Raw genomic sequence first — 13190 nt, forward strand, 5'->3', positions numbered from 1 at the left:
TATGCTGCAAAACTGGTTAATGTGCAAGAAATCTCACAAACTCCCATTTTTTTTTAAATACAATGTATCTACATTAGTCCCCAGAATGCTTTTGCTTCCTGAGCTAGACATAAAATACCTTAAAACAGGTTTAGATGCAGATCTGAGACCCCATAAGCAAACTACATTAAAATGCATGGGGAGAGGGGGAAACCAGACTCTCACCAATTTTGGTAGCTCATACTACTGTTTGCACTCTAAATACATTTTAGACGGATCTAATAATCTGTTGAGTAAGGTAGCCAACTTAACATTTTAATTAACTATACTATTGTGTATTGCTCTTGCCTCTTACCGTTTTTATATTAAAGAACATGTATATTTTGCAGCCTACTAAATACTCCTTGCAATCTTGTCATCTAGGTGACAGGATTTAGAAAAGCTACAGTCAGCAACAGCAACATGCAATTGCAGTGGGTTTTTGCTTATTTTTTTAGATTGAATCTGATCATGTTCAATACTAGTATCCAATTTGGATAAGGACAGCATATTACAACTGATATTTTGCAGTTACATTTCCATATTTTAAACGTATCTTTTATTTCCATAAAAGTTTGAGGTCACTGTCAATGAAAAAGAACAAATCTGAAACAGAAAACAGATTTTTGTTTGGATGAAAAAGGGGTTTGGAGCTATCCACGATTTCTGGTTTTGTATCTGGATTTTGTAATTTTTGAGAGAAAAAAATTCCTAATCAAACAATGAAGTAATTTACAGTAAAAACTATAGTATTAAATAAGCTTATACAGTGAATTGCAATAGGGTAAGCTTGGGTTTAAGGTGCTATTCCATCTGCCCCGGAGTCTTTTAAGGACTTTACCATGTGGGCATCATGTCCGGGAACCAGACTCTACCGAGATGCTTTGAAACCTCCCAGTGAATCTGCTCTAAGCTGTATTTCTGATCAGGAATCAAAACTTCCTCCATAATAGAAAGCTGAGAGAGACGACCTCCACACATCTTCACAAACTCAACAAAGGCACTGCAAGAGACTTCGCACTCCCCGAGGCCAACGGCCGACAGATACTTGCAACGCTCCGCGATACGGATCAGCTCCTCGTCCAGCGGCCGCAGCCCGTTGGCACACACCACCAGTTCCACCAGCCGAGGACAGGTCATCCCAACGCGGCCCAGCACGTCTTTGCTCACCGATCTTCCAAAGTAAAGGTGAGTGACGGGTATTTCGTAACGAAAGAACGGGTCAAACTCTTCTTCGTACAAGAAAAAGTACATGACTAAATTGACTTTGGGAGAATGCGTGATGAAAGCGTCCCAGCTGCTCTTCTGAATCGTGTGGAACTGAGTCTGTCCAGGGTTTTCACTGACAACATCGATGCGCAAGTGTTCTAACCTGACGTGTTTTTCAGAAGACAAAGCAAGCAGGAGCTCATCGCTCAGCAGGTGGTAGTTCAGCGCCAGTTCACGTAAACCATGACACTGGTCAGCCACACAGAGGATACCTGGGAAAAGAGGACACCGCAAGAGGGGTTACACAGACAAATACACTCATGACTGAACAAGAAACCTAAGAGAGAACTTGCTTATGTATATCAGACAGGTGCAAAGACAATGTGTTTCAACACGCAGTCAAGACCTAATACCAAAACACCACCACACTGGACAACCAGAACGTGAACCTTTTCCACATTGGCACAGTCTTGTTATTCCCTTGTACCTACACAGTGAAATACGTATCCACTATGTGACTACATCATTTCCTGCTAGGGAAGCATAAAGAAGTTAACACATTGCTCCTGTGGGAGCTGGTTCTCGTGACAAATACACAAAAAGCACTCTTGACTGTTCTGCCCCCTTCTAAGGTCACAAACTCAACTACATTTTTGCAAAAGGGGCTCACTCATAATCAAAGTATTTCCCTAGCCCACTCTGGAAGAACTTGCTGTCCCTCTATGGCTGACAGAGCAGCCATGAATGAAATCTGTCACCTGAGGAAAGCGACTGTAAAATTAATGCAAGGTTTTAATTAAATAAAAAACATGCTGCTGTCTGAAGCTGTTCTTTCTAGAAAAGTATAAATATTTACATTTGGAAAAGCAACAGCAAAAAGGAGGGAAAACACATTAAATGCATCTGTTAAAAAAACCCCAACAAAACACAGTATCTTACCAGCAGGAGAAACATGAGGACAACTGCTCATTTTCAACAGTTTAAGTGTGTCGCTGTTGTTAGCCACTAGTACTTTGAGAGACGGATCATCTACCGGTGTATCATCAATCTTAAGTGAAGAGAGGGATTTGGAGTTTACAAACACCACTGTCAGTGCAGAAATAAAGTGAGACTGGAAAAAAAAAAAGTTTAAATGAAGCTGGTATCTGAAATAAAAATCTCAATGGCACTCGACAGCAGACCTAGTTTTCTTTTACATATTGACAGCATTTGCTGGAAAAAGCATTATTTTGATATCACAAAATTAAAATAAATACTAAACCAAGCATATTTTTGAATAGAGGAAGTATAATCATTTTTTGCTATCAGTCTATGTATTTGGCAAATCAAGATGTCTAACATTATATCAAGAACCTGACCCAAGACAATCTTCTACACAAACATACAATCTGTAGTAAGATCACAAGCAAAGAGAACACCTAGAAGCTCTTATTTTGAGGATAATTTGCGAGCTGAACTCCAGAAGAATCATGTTATAACACAGAAATTCCTATGTGGTGAGCTGTGCTGCACTGTGAGTTGTGAACACAGTCAATAGTGGCAATGTGGTGTAATTAAGAAGTGTCCAAAGCCAAGTGATACTATTGTCTACCCATCACCCACACAGAGTACTTAGGGTTTGAATAGATTTGTCTGGGGAAGCTAATTGGAGTAATCCAAATAGGAGCAGGTGATCAGTTAATTACTAATTAATCAACATCAATTCTGTAGGTTCATTGCTCAAGGTCGCTCCTCAGCATTTTTATGTAACCACTGGAAACTACCAGTAAAGATAGAGCCCGGGATGCTTTAACGTGAGAAACAGAGACTAAGGAGCAGATGCACCAGCGATTGTAAAAATCATTGGTGGTATGAAGGAAGTGAATAATTACTTTACCTTCATGTTTTCTTACAAGATGGACTGAACAGAAGAGTCAAAAAAGTACTTCCTCCAAACACTACATTAAGTATCCCTTGAAGCTGCAGCTACTTTGATTTCACTTGAGTGAAATCACACTGAACCACGTGAACAAGTAGAGTCCTGAATACAGTTATATGAGAGAAGGCCTTGCGACAGTATTTGCTCATTCACACAGTATGTTTGTGGGTTTTGTTAAAACTCGCACAATTAAGATTTAGAGCAAAAATTAGTATTTTCACAGTAACATAAACTGTCAAAGTCAGTAAATGCAAATGGAAACAATGTTCAGATCAGAAGCATTAGGCATTTTGGCTTTAGGAACCACTCCCAACTACCCTGACAATACTAATTATAGATAAGTTATGTGCTGAAGAAAGGGTGCTTCAATAACATTTCCACTCTGTATTCCAAAAGAATTAGTACTGTGTTGTTATTCTCTGTATTTAGAATGTAATTCCCTTCACCAAGAAGGCCATTAAATAGAAAGGCAGAAAAAAGCAGGCATCTTGAAACTGTAGTTTGAAGCACTAAGGGAAGACAGGCAGTATCTCAAAATGGTGGTGATTTAAGATCTTTTCCACGTTGCCCCTTATGTAGCTTATACCATGATTCTTGAAAAGATTTGTGTAGAATATATTACTAAAAAGACTAGGCAAGACAATGCCGGAGGCAATTTATAAATACTTGCCAAATGTTATGTTACTTGCAATCAGAAAAGGACTGATAAAGGTCACAGAATCATAGAATCATCCTGGTTGGAAAGGACTTTGAAGATCATCAAGTCCAACCATAACCTAAATCCCTCTACCATCACCTAATTTACCTGTTCAGTACTTAAACCATGTTGTTAAGCACCACATCTACATTTCTTTTAAACACTCCCAGGGATGGTGGCTCCACCACCTCCCTGCGCAACCTGTTCTACTGTCCAACTGCTCTTTTGGTAAAAAAATGCTTTCTAATATCCAGCCTAAACCTCCCCTGGTGCAGCTTCAGGCCATTTCCTCTCGTCCTGTCTTTATTCACTTGGGAGAAGAGTTGAGCTCCCACCTCCCTACAACCTCCTTTCAGGCAGCTGTAGAGAGCAATGAGGTCTCCCCTCAGCCTACTCTTCTCCAAACTAAACAATCCTAGTTCCCTCAGCCTCTCCTCACAGGGCTTGTTCTCCAGACCTTTCACCAGCTTGGCAGCTCTAATGTAAAGTAGTTGACCTCCTATACAGTCTAATGAAAAAATAAAAAAATTGTGCAGTGTTAACTGTTTTTCAGATCCACTCATTTTTGTGGGCTTCTCATCCAATGGGCCTGCTACTAACGGCTCTCTACAAGACATCATTCATGGTCCAATTAAATTCTTTAGTTTCATTAGTGGTCTAAGAAAATTTAAAAATAATTTGTTGCATATGCCAGTGACATTATTATTGGAATTGTAAACATCAAAAGGCAAATTACGCATAAGGTTGATATTGGCTCATTTTTAATAAATTTTTAATACATTTTTAAAGGCCACAAAGGAACCTGTTAGGAATAAAAAAAGGAGAAGTCCTGAAGCTGAGTAAGACCATAACTTGAATGACTGCAAACAATTATTCAGCAAGCTGAATAAGACTATGACATATCTCTGAAGTGAAAACTAAATAAGAGAGCTAAACAGGCATTCAGATTAAGAAACAAAACAATATGCAAGAGCTGAAAGGACGAAGTATTTCTAACACACTGGGACTGTGGATTGTTTTCACTACTTTCAAGTTTTCTTATAGCCACATAGTCAAAGAACATCAATAAAGGAAGAAAAATACACACAAAAACTAGTTTAAGCTCTAGAAAGCCTCTCTGGAACTTAAGAATTAAAAATACATATTCAAGGGAAATACATGACGTAGCTGTGATCATTGCCAAGGATAATAATTGATAATCCTTCTGCAGTTAACCTTGCTTAAACCCGATAACCTACTTCCTTTCCTGAGACTGTCCCTAGTTCTTCCTTGTCCTTGTTGCCATACTCAGCAATGACATCACTGAAATCCAGCTAATAGTCTAGTCGTGTCTGGCCCTTCACATACATGTGGACTTGATTCAAGAACTGAGACTGTGAGACATCCAAGATGTCATTGCCATAGAGCAAGCAGCCCAGCTTACCCCAACCACTCTCCTGCTCCTCAGCACTTCTACTTCACTAGCAGGAATTCTTGTTTCTGAGCACATAGAAGAGATTTGTTGTCTCCCTGGATTAGATGCTTTCTAACAATATTTGATTTTTTGTAAGCATGCAAGGCAAAAAAAATGTCAGAAAATTTCAGAAATGCAGTGTACTTTGTCTAAGAATCTGACACTTGACTGCATGACATGCAGTATTGAAAATCATTATTGTTTTGCTTTCTAAAGAGAGTTCACTCCCTACACCAAGTCCACATGGATAATTCTACCCCTCATTTTATTGTAATTGTCTCCTGAACACAGACACACACACACCCCCCCCAGTACAATTACACAGACAGGAACTGCCTAGCTTCCTGACTTGCATTAGGTTGCTCAGTACTACAGAGATTAATATCCAGGAGGACTTGGAAGAACAATGTCAAGAGTAAGTTCTCACACAATGCAGAGAATGAGTGAAACTTTAGTTATCTTAGTACATCATCTTAGTTCCTTTCCTTTACTAGAACAAAGCAATAAACTTTTCTTTGCTAAAAACTCATATTCTTACAATAAAACTCTTCATGAAGTTATACAAATACTGTATGAACCACTGCAATACTCTGCTGAAGAAAAAAATATATATTAAAATACCTTTGGTAAATCCATGAAGCTTGGCCGGGCAGTTGAAATTAGCCCAAGTGTTTTCAGAGAGCAATTCACAAGCTGTGATAAAATATCACAAGCTGCTTCTGCAGATTCTTTGCTACTGTCCACCTTAAAACAAAACAGATTTATTTGTTCAGAGAACACTGCATGAAACACACTCTCTATGTAAAAGCGGAGTAGAGCAAATGTACTTTTACTTCTTTTCACTTTACCTTCTGGAATGCAATGTCATAAAACTCACAAAACACTTCCCTGATATAATTTTTTCCCCAAAAACAGTACATACCTGAAGTCCAAGACAACATACTACGGACTAACCACCCTCCTAAACATTTTGGTAAAATTCAGTACACTGAGGGGACAGCTAAACAGTTTGTTCCAAGATAGTTCATCCACATCAAATAACAAGCAAGTGGAGGTTCATTTGGTTCCAGAGTCTACCCCTCTTAACATTCTTCCTTACTGAAATGTAGGACTTCTGTAAACCATTTACTATGTGAAAAGCTGGTTCCTTTTATAGTGACTCAGCTCATAACATAGAGCTGCTGGAGAGTTAAGTCCATCGTTATATGAACCTTTATGACTGGGCCTTCATCATTAATATCACAAGAGATATGCAATGGATACTCTAAAAAAAAATAAAAATCTTAATTAGTCAGCTTGTTACACAGTTTAATCACTTACTGTGTCTCCTATGGATTTTTCCTAACACCAAATAACCTGTTATATGCAGTAGGCATGAGAGCTTTGCAAACCTACAGAACAGTAAAATGCTTGATCACAAGATTGACTTTAAGTCTAGCATAAGCCATGCTACCTTGTCAGCAATTGATTAATGTTCATCTCCTGCTCAAACGCAGGCTGAAAAACCTTGATTTTCAACAATCCCATCTTTCCTTGCCTGCAAAAAAAAAATAAATCCCAACTTCTCAGCCTTGACAGAGTAACAATCAGGGTTGTATTCACTTCCTTGTGATTATCCTTGCTACTTAGTATTTCCTGTGATCTAGATTTCATTCCCAAGACTGAAGGGACATCCACTAGAAATGACACAGCTATCACGCTAGCAGTGAAGGGCATCTGAAATCCTTCAAAAACATTTGAAAGCAACACAGACTGGAAACAGACATTAGAAGGTGATTCCAATACTGCTATAGTTTTTCTGTATTCAGAAACTGATAAAAATCCTGCAAACCTTGTGATGATAATCAGTTTACACCTGATGCCTTATCAAGCAGCAGTGATACACATGACCAGAGGTGCCCCAGCTGCTCACACGCTGATGACTCCTACATTAAATACTGTCAGATCTCAGAAACAAGCAACTAGTATATCCATCTTGCTGCCAAGTCAGTTCTTCTCCAAATCTGTCACATAGCTGATGTGTACACAGCCAGGCCTGTTTCACAGCACTCTTCCAAAACAGTGATATGTAGGCTAGTGTTAAGAGGTTTTCATCAGCTGAAAGCAGTTCCACGTGAAAAAAAACACAATTCTGAGCAAACGGTGTTTCTCAGCAAGCACAAGCACCAGATACACCACCCTGTGCAAATCCCATGTACTTTTTCAGTTAACTGAAACGCACATCGTTGAGACGCCATATGTGGACAATCCCATACAACCTAGTACTAAAACTGCTAGCTGCTCACTAGTGGTACTTAAGTCATTCTTTATTCATGAGATGTTCTCTAATCATGAGTATTATATACAACACTTGACAGAACATGAAATGGGGAAATGCCCAATTTATATACCCCAATCAAATTCACACATATTGTAGTGTCAGAACTGAAGTATTTCTGCCCACTCACCGAGGCAGAATTCTAAGCAGCCAAGATGCTACCAGAAAATAGAAAAAGCAAAAACAAGCACCTAACAAAACAACCTCTCACCTTAATGGAATTAAGGCAATTAGAAGGTATGTACAGACCTGTTATTCCAAGTTTTCGTCCTGAAAATACATCCAAATAACTAAATTACTTGGAGATAACCTCTATGTGTATATGCCCACTTAGAAAAAAGCCTCTTCTTCAAGTCTACCAGACCTGAGAACTTGGCTTACCACACTGAAAGCAGTCGCATTTCTTTTTAAGTAACTGGCAATCCTAATTATAAAGACAATATAATAAGCTTTCCCTAATATTTAGTGACATTCTTTAATTTTCAGCATGTTAAAATGTTTTTATTACAATTGTTAATTACCACTTACAATCAGTATTCCAATTACTGACATTAATTAAATACTCCTCATGCTTTAATATGTATACAAACCATAAAAACAGTCTCAAATGTATAAAAGATATCTCCTTAAAATTTCTGAATGGGGGAAAAAAAGTTTAACAGATGCCTTTGCTTTTATAGAACCACTTGTAAAAAATCAAAAAAAGATACACTACCTTGAAGCTTACATACTGCAGGTGATTGGAATGCCTCTTTATTATTTGCTTGATTAGTTCAGGATGTGTAGCCCTCAAGTAAGATGTGGCTGGTTGATTCAGTTCAAACTCAAAACACCTCCAGAGATCAGGCATGTGAAACACTTGGTTCCAGCTTCGGCAGACCTGTGATGCATGAGCACGATCCAGAAGGGGCAGGTACTGAAACACCTGCAGGATAATGTCTTGAAGCAAGTTGGCCCAGTCAGGATGCGGAACACTTATGGTTTTCTCATCTGTAACCTTGTGCCTCTTGGATTCTTCCTCAGTTGTCTCTTCAGATGAACTGCTGTTGGCCTCATTAGTTTTCCTTCCTCGTTTCATTCTATGAAAATATTATGAAGAAATTCTCTATATATTTTCTAAACATAACACAGCTGAAAAGAACAGTATTACTAGAAAACAGTTGAGATGAAAAAGCATGTTTTCTGTAACCACACTTTTATGGGACTTCAACACCAAACCCCCCTTATGAAGGGAAAAAAAAACAACACAAAAGGAACTGTGAATTTGAAGTAGAGGTCTAAAAATAACATTACCATCTAAACAGATATCTTTAATATTATTTCTTTAATCATTAACAGTGCCAATCCATTTATAAGTCACTCTCCTTTTTGTGTTTCACTTTTGTGTTTGAGAACACTTTGAACCTAACTTGTTTTACTGTGTTGTTGATTATCACTCTACTTCGCTATTAATGGAAAGATATTCTTTTGAACAATTTTCTGAACACTGACATTCATATTGCTCCTCCAGGCCTATTTACCAGAAACAACAAACCGTGGAAGGCAAAAGACAAATAATGAGTGTGTACACGTTTGCAGGCATTGCATCTTGCAGATGTTGTATCTGTCCAATTAATTTTAACTCCCAGATAGGAATAACCTTTTTATTATCTTTTTTTTTTTTATATATGTTACTTCAATATGTATCGTTATCCTTAAAAATATACTTCATCAACAACAATGGCATGCTTTTGTTCTTCCAACTAACTACTAAATTACCACTACGCAAGATTTCTAATAAAAGTCTGGAAGTTTCAACCCACAAAAAAAGGTTACAGAAGAGCCAGGAAACTTTCTTAAAACTCTTACTAAACTCAGCAAGTCTGAGGCAAAAGGTTATCTCATTCTCAGCAGCATAGTGCTCTCCCTTACATAAGTTCTACCTTGCATTACTGAAGAGGAAAAAAAAACCCCTACCACTACATAATCTGAAATATATTTAGCACTGGGTTTTGATCAAAGTGTGTTCTTTTGCACATGCCAGTTTACAGTGGAACTTCGCATCCAACTACTTATTTTTAAAAGCCTCAATGCGATCCACATAATGTCCTAAGGGACTAGGAATGATACCTCACACCAAACTACAATACACTAGGTGGTCTGATCTCTAAAAAGCTAGGAGAATCCGGTGATGGGATGGGTGTGATATGCATAAACACTCCTCCAGCCCTCATGATCTCTACAAGATAAACACGGACCTACATACACAGCCAAATCATTCTGGTTTAACATTCCAGTTACACACACAAGATAATCATATGCCCACTTCATTTGAGATCTGGACAATTCACTTTCCCTGCTAGGTACTGCAGCTAAGTAAAAGTTAGGAAGCATTTTTAAAACAAAGTGTAATACAGTAGATACACAAGCAAAAAATGATAGTTTATCATCTAATGTATCACAGGTTACTTTCTCAAAGCTAGCATCTCCTTACCTATCTTTGAAACACTTTAATCCTATCTACTCACAAGACAACCGCAAGCTGCCACTTAAGGTCTGAAGCTATTCATAAAACGCTGCAAACCAACCTGAACATACTGTCATGAAAGATTGATAAACAGAGTATGTCTCAACTTTTTTAACTTAATTTTTTAATCCCAGTAGCGCCTGGGCCAATCATAAAATTAAGACAAAAGGCAAAAATCTCTACTTGCTTCCTAAGAACTATTTGCTGTCATTCACAGCTCATATGAGACTATGCAAAACATGACTCCTGGGCTGCAACAAGCTTTCCCCCCTAAGAGTGCTGTTCTGAGTCACCTACTTTGCTGGTATAGAAGCAAGGCAAGGAAACTAAACAGTGACTTTAAACCATCCGGAGCAAATAAAAATTTGAAAGAATTTGGTTTAGCAACTGTGAAAACTGAATAATTAAACTTAATAACTGATCAAAAATTAAGATTATCAAATCCACTGCAAACTTGTCATGTTTGAGATAACTACTCAGAATAGTAATACAATCATAGAAGGATTTGGGTTAGAAGGGACCTTACAGATCACATAGTTCCAACTCCCCTGTATGGTCAGGGACACCTCCCACTAGACCAGGCTGCTTAAAGCCCCTTCCAGCCTGGCCTTTAACACTTCCACAGATGGGGCTACCACAGCTTCCCTGGGCAATCTACTCCAGTGTCTCACCACCCTCACACTAAAGAATTTCTTTATAAAGACTAACCTAAATCTCCCCTCTTCCAGTTTTAATCCATTACCCCTTGTTCTCTCACAGTCCATGAATATTATTTCTAACAAGATAGTCTGAAATGTAATATTCCTTTAAGCTTCAGGCTAAATAGATATTCCAAACAACTAGGTTATAATGAGCAATTACCATACACAAGATATTCACTTGCCAAATTACGGATAGCATATTTGATGGCTTAAGTCTTTCCAAAGACGTATCTTGTTAGTCTGTAAAAAAATACACAGGGTAACAGATAGATTTGGCTCTCTCCAAGTCTTTCTCTACAGAGAACCCAATTAATCTTCTGCTAGCAAGGTAATATATGTGCATTAATTTTGTAGTAAAGAAGGCTATTTTCTACTTTTATCAGTGAACTAGGGGTCAAGTTCTGGATTTTCTTCCTTATCACATTATAGGGGCTATTGTGCATGCACAGTAGAGCTGATGATTCACATAATGTTCAGCACACCTACTATAACTGATCTTTTCAAAGACACCAGCACTAGATCTGCCACTTTTTTTTTTCTACCCCAGAAAAGACCAGGATGAGCTGCCACTAATAAAACTTTTCAGCTGGAAAAATAACCTCTGAGACATGAAGTGGACCAGGTCATCAGCAGCCAACTTAGAAGCTGCACCTCTGAGCTAGCTTTGCTAAGTTCTATGCAGTTAATACATGCTGGTTGCAGATCAAAACCCACTCCTGACATTGTGAGGTACTACCCAAAGTTTTTATAGACAGCCAATGAAGAAAAGAGAAAATTTCAGGTCATAGTCTTCCAAGAAAAGAAGATGCTATGCATTCTAAGTGCCATGGCTTGAAAAGCAGGGGACAGGAAGAGACATTTCGAGATGTTTTTGTTATTCACATCTTGGCTGCTTCTTTAATTGAAAAGAGAGAGTAATAACAAATTTTCAAAAGTATTTCCTTGTGGAACTGTTTCAAAAAAGAGATTAAAATTTTAAGCTCAAGCTGGAGAAATACTATTTTAAGACTAAAGACTGTTTTGTCATCTAACTTCTAATTAATTTGTTCAACCTTTTTTTTTTTCCCCCCCAATGTTTGTGTTCTTATTTCAGCATTTAAAGCATCGGAATAGCTTTTTAAAAACACACCTGATTTCAACCTTTTAACACACCTAAAAATAAAACAAATACAAAATTGAAATAGTGCATATTTGCTGACAAAGATCAGTAGAGTAATCTAAAAAAATATTTATTAAAAAGTATAAGGTCTCTTAAGAAACCTTTCTGCAAATTTGATACAGGAACAGGCAAATGCAACCAGGCAGTTCTGTTCGTTCTGTTTGATGGATCTGAAAGTCCAAAGATTTAACTGTTTTAAATCCAACGTCAACAGAAATAACTTTTCAACAAGGGAGACACTGATGCAAAACTCCATGCTAGCATACTGCTGTACAGGTACAACCGATTTTTCACACAATGTTTGCTTATCACTTTTTACAAAGCTCAAACCATCAATCTTGCTTTTAACCTTCTCTGCTTCCTCCTTTCTGTCGAGATCTTACATTTTAATGATAAGTTTACTATAGCGGCAATTTGGGAAAACTGATCAGCGCTAATTGTGTCCTGAGTATGCCAAGCTCCAAAACAACAAAAACACCCAGCTCCACCAGGACAGAGGTCCGAAATCGGGACGCCCGACTCCTTAAGATTTTCCCACTTAATTTCTCAACCTACTATAATCACTCGGTTCTGAACGCAGTGTCCTGAACTCGGCATCTGGGCGCAACCCACGCTATCTTGTTCGCAATACACTCATGTCCCAACCCTAATCACGCAGCTCAGTCACCGAGCAGGAGGAGGAGCGAGGCACACGCTTGACATTGTTTTTATTGCCGAGTAAGGTGCAGCCAAGAAAGCAAAAGCAGCTCAAAAATAACCACCACAAAACCAAACAAATCAAAGCAAACAACTGCGCACGGCTGTTTACATCCTGCTGATAACGCTGTCACATGAACAAGGCTGAGCCCGCTGTGTTGCTTTACACCTGAAATAAGACTGGTTTAGGGAAAAAAAAAACAAACAGGAGAGCGTGCGCTTAAGAGGGAACTGACTGAGAAAGGGGGCGACCCAGACACAGCCCTACCTCCCCATCGCCGCCGACAACCAGCTCTGCTGAAAACAATGCGGGACTCACAGTTTATGACTGTCACTACCAGAGGGCTGCGAGGAAGCAACGCTCTCAATCCCGAGGGCAGGTCTTAAGCCCCGCTCCTCCCGCAGACGCGTCACCTCAGGGTGGGCTCCAGGGGCCCAGCCCGGGGCGCCGCGGGCTCGGACGCTCTCGGGCAGGGACCCCCAAGCCCGGCAGGACCCCCAAGCCCTGCCGCCCCC

At 38.9% G+C, this 13190-nt stretch overlaps 1 protein-coding gene across 1 annotated transcript; it reads right to left on the bottom strand.

Annotated features, from left to right (window-relative positions):
- Nucleotides 1–855: 855 nt before the first annotated feature.
- FBXL3 (F-box and leucine-rich repeat protein 3) lies at nucleotides 856–8690 on the bottom strand. Its single transcript, XM_010003499.1, has 4 exons — nucleotides 8328–8690; nucleotides 5917–6039; nucleotides 2167–2338; nucleotides 856–1499 (listed from the first exon to the last, which is right to left on the bottom strand). Exons 1-4 carry the CDS (start codon nucleotides 8688–8690, stop codon nucleotides 856–858), a joined length of 1302 nt encoding a protein of 433 aa, XP_010001801.1.
- Nucleotides 8691–13190: the final 4500 nt, after the last annotated feature.

The sequence above is a fragment of the Chaetura pelagica genome, unplaced genomic scaffold (assembly GCF_000747805.2).
Source record: "Chaetura pelagica isolate M959 unplaced genomic scaffold, ChaPel_1.0 scaffold106, whole genome shotgun sequence".
NCBI classification, from domain to species: domain Eukaryota; kingdom Metazoa; phylum Chordata; class Aves; order Apodiformes; family Apodidae; genus Chaetura; species Chaetura pelagica.

What these genes read in the sequence shown, in the direction of transcription:
- FBXL3 (XM_010003499.1), bottom strand. Translation starts at nt 8,690, where the DNA reads ATGAAACGAGGAAGGAAAACTAATGAGGCCAACAGCAGTTCATCTGAA. An exon ending in TGCAGTATGTAAGCTTCAAG is followed by an intron (nt 6,040 to 8,327) that starts GTAGTGTATCTT and finishes TTTTGTTTTAAG; the next exon opens with GTGGACAGTAGCAAAGAATC. An exon ending in TCCTCATGTTTCTCCTGCTG is followed by an intron (nt 1,500 to 2,166) that starts GTAAGATACTGT and finishes CTCTTTTCCCAG; the next exon opens with GTATCCTCTGTGTGGCTGAC.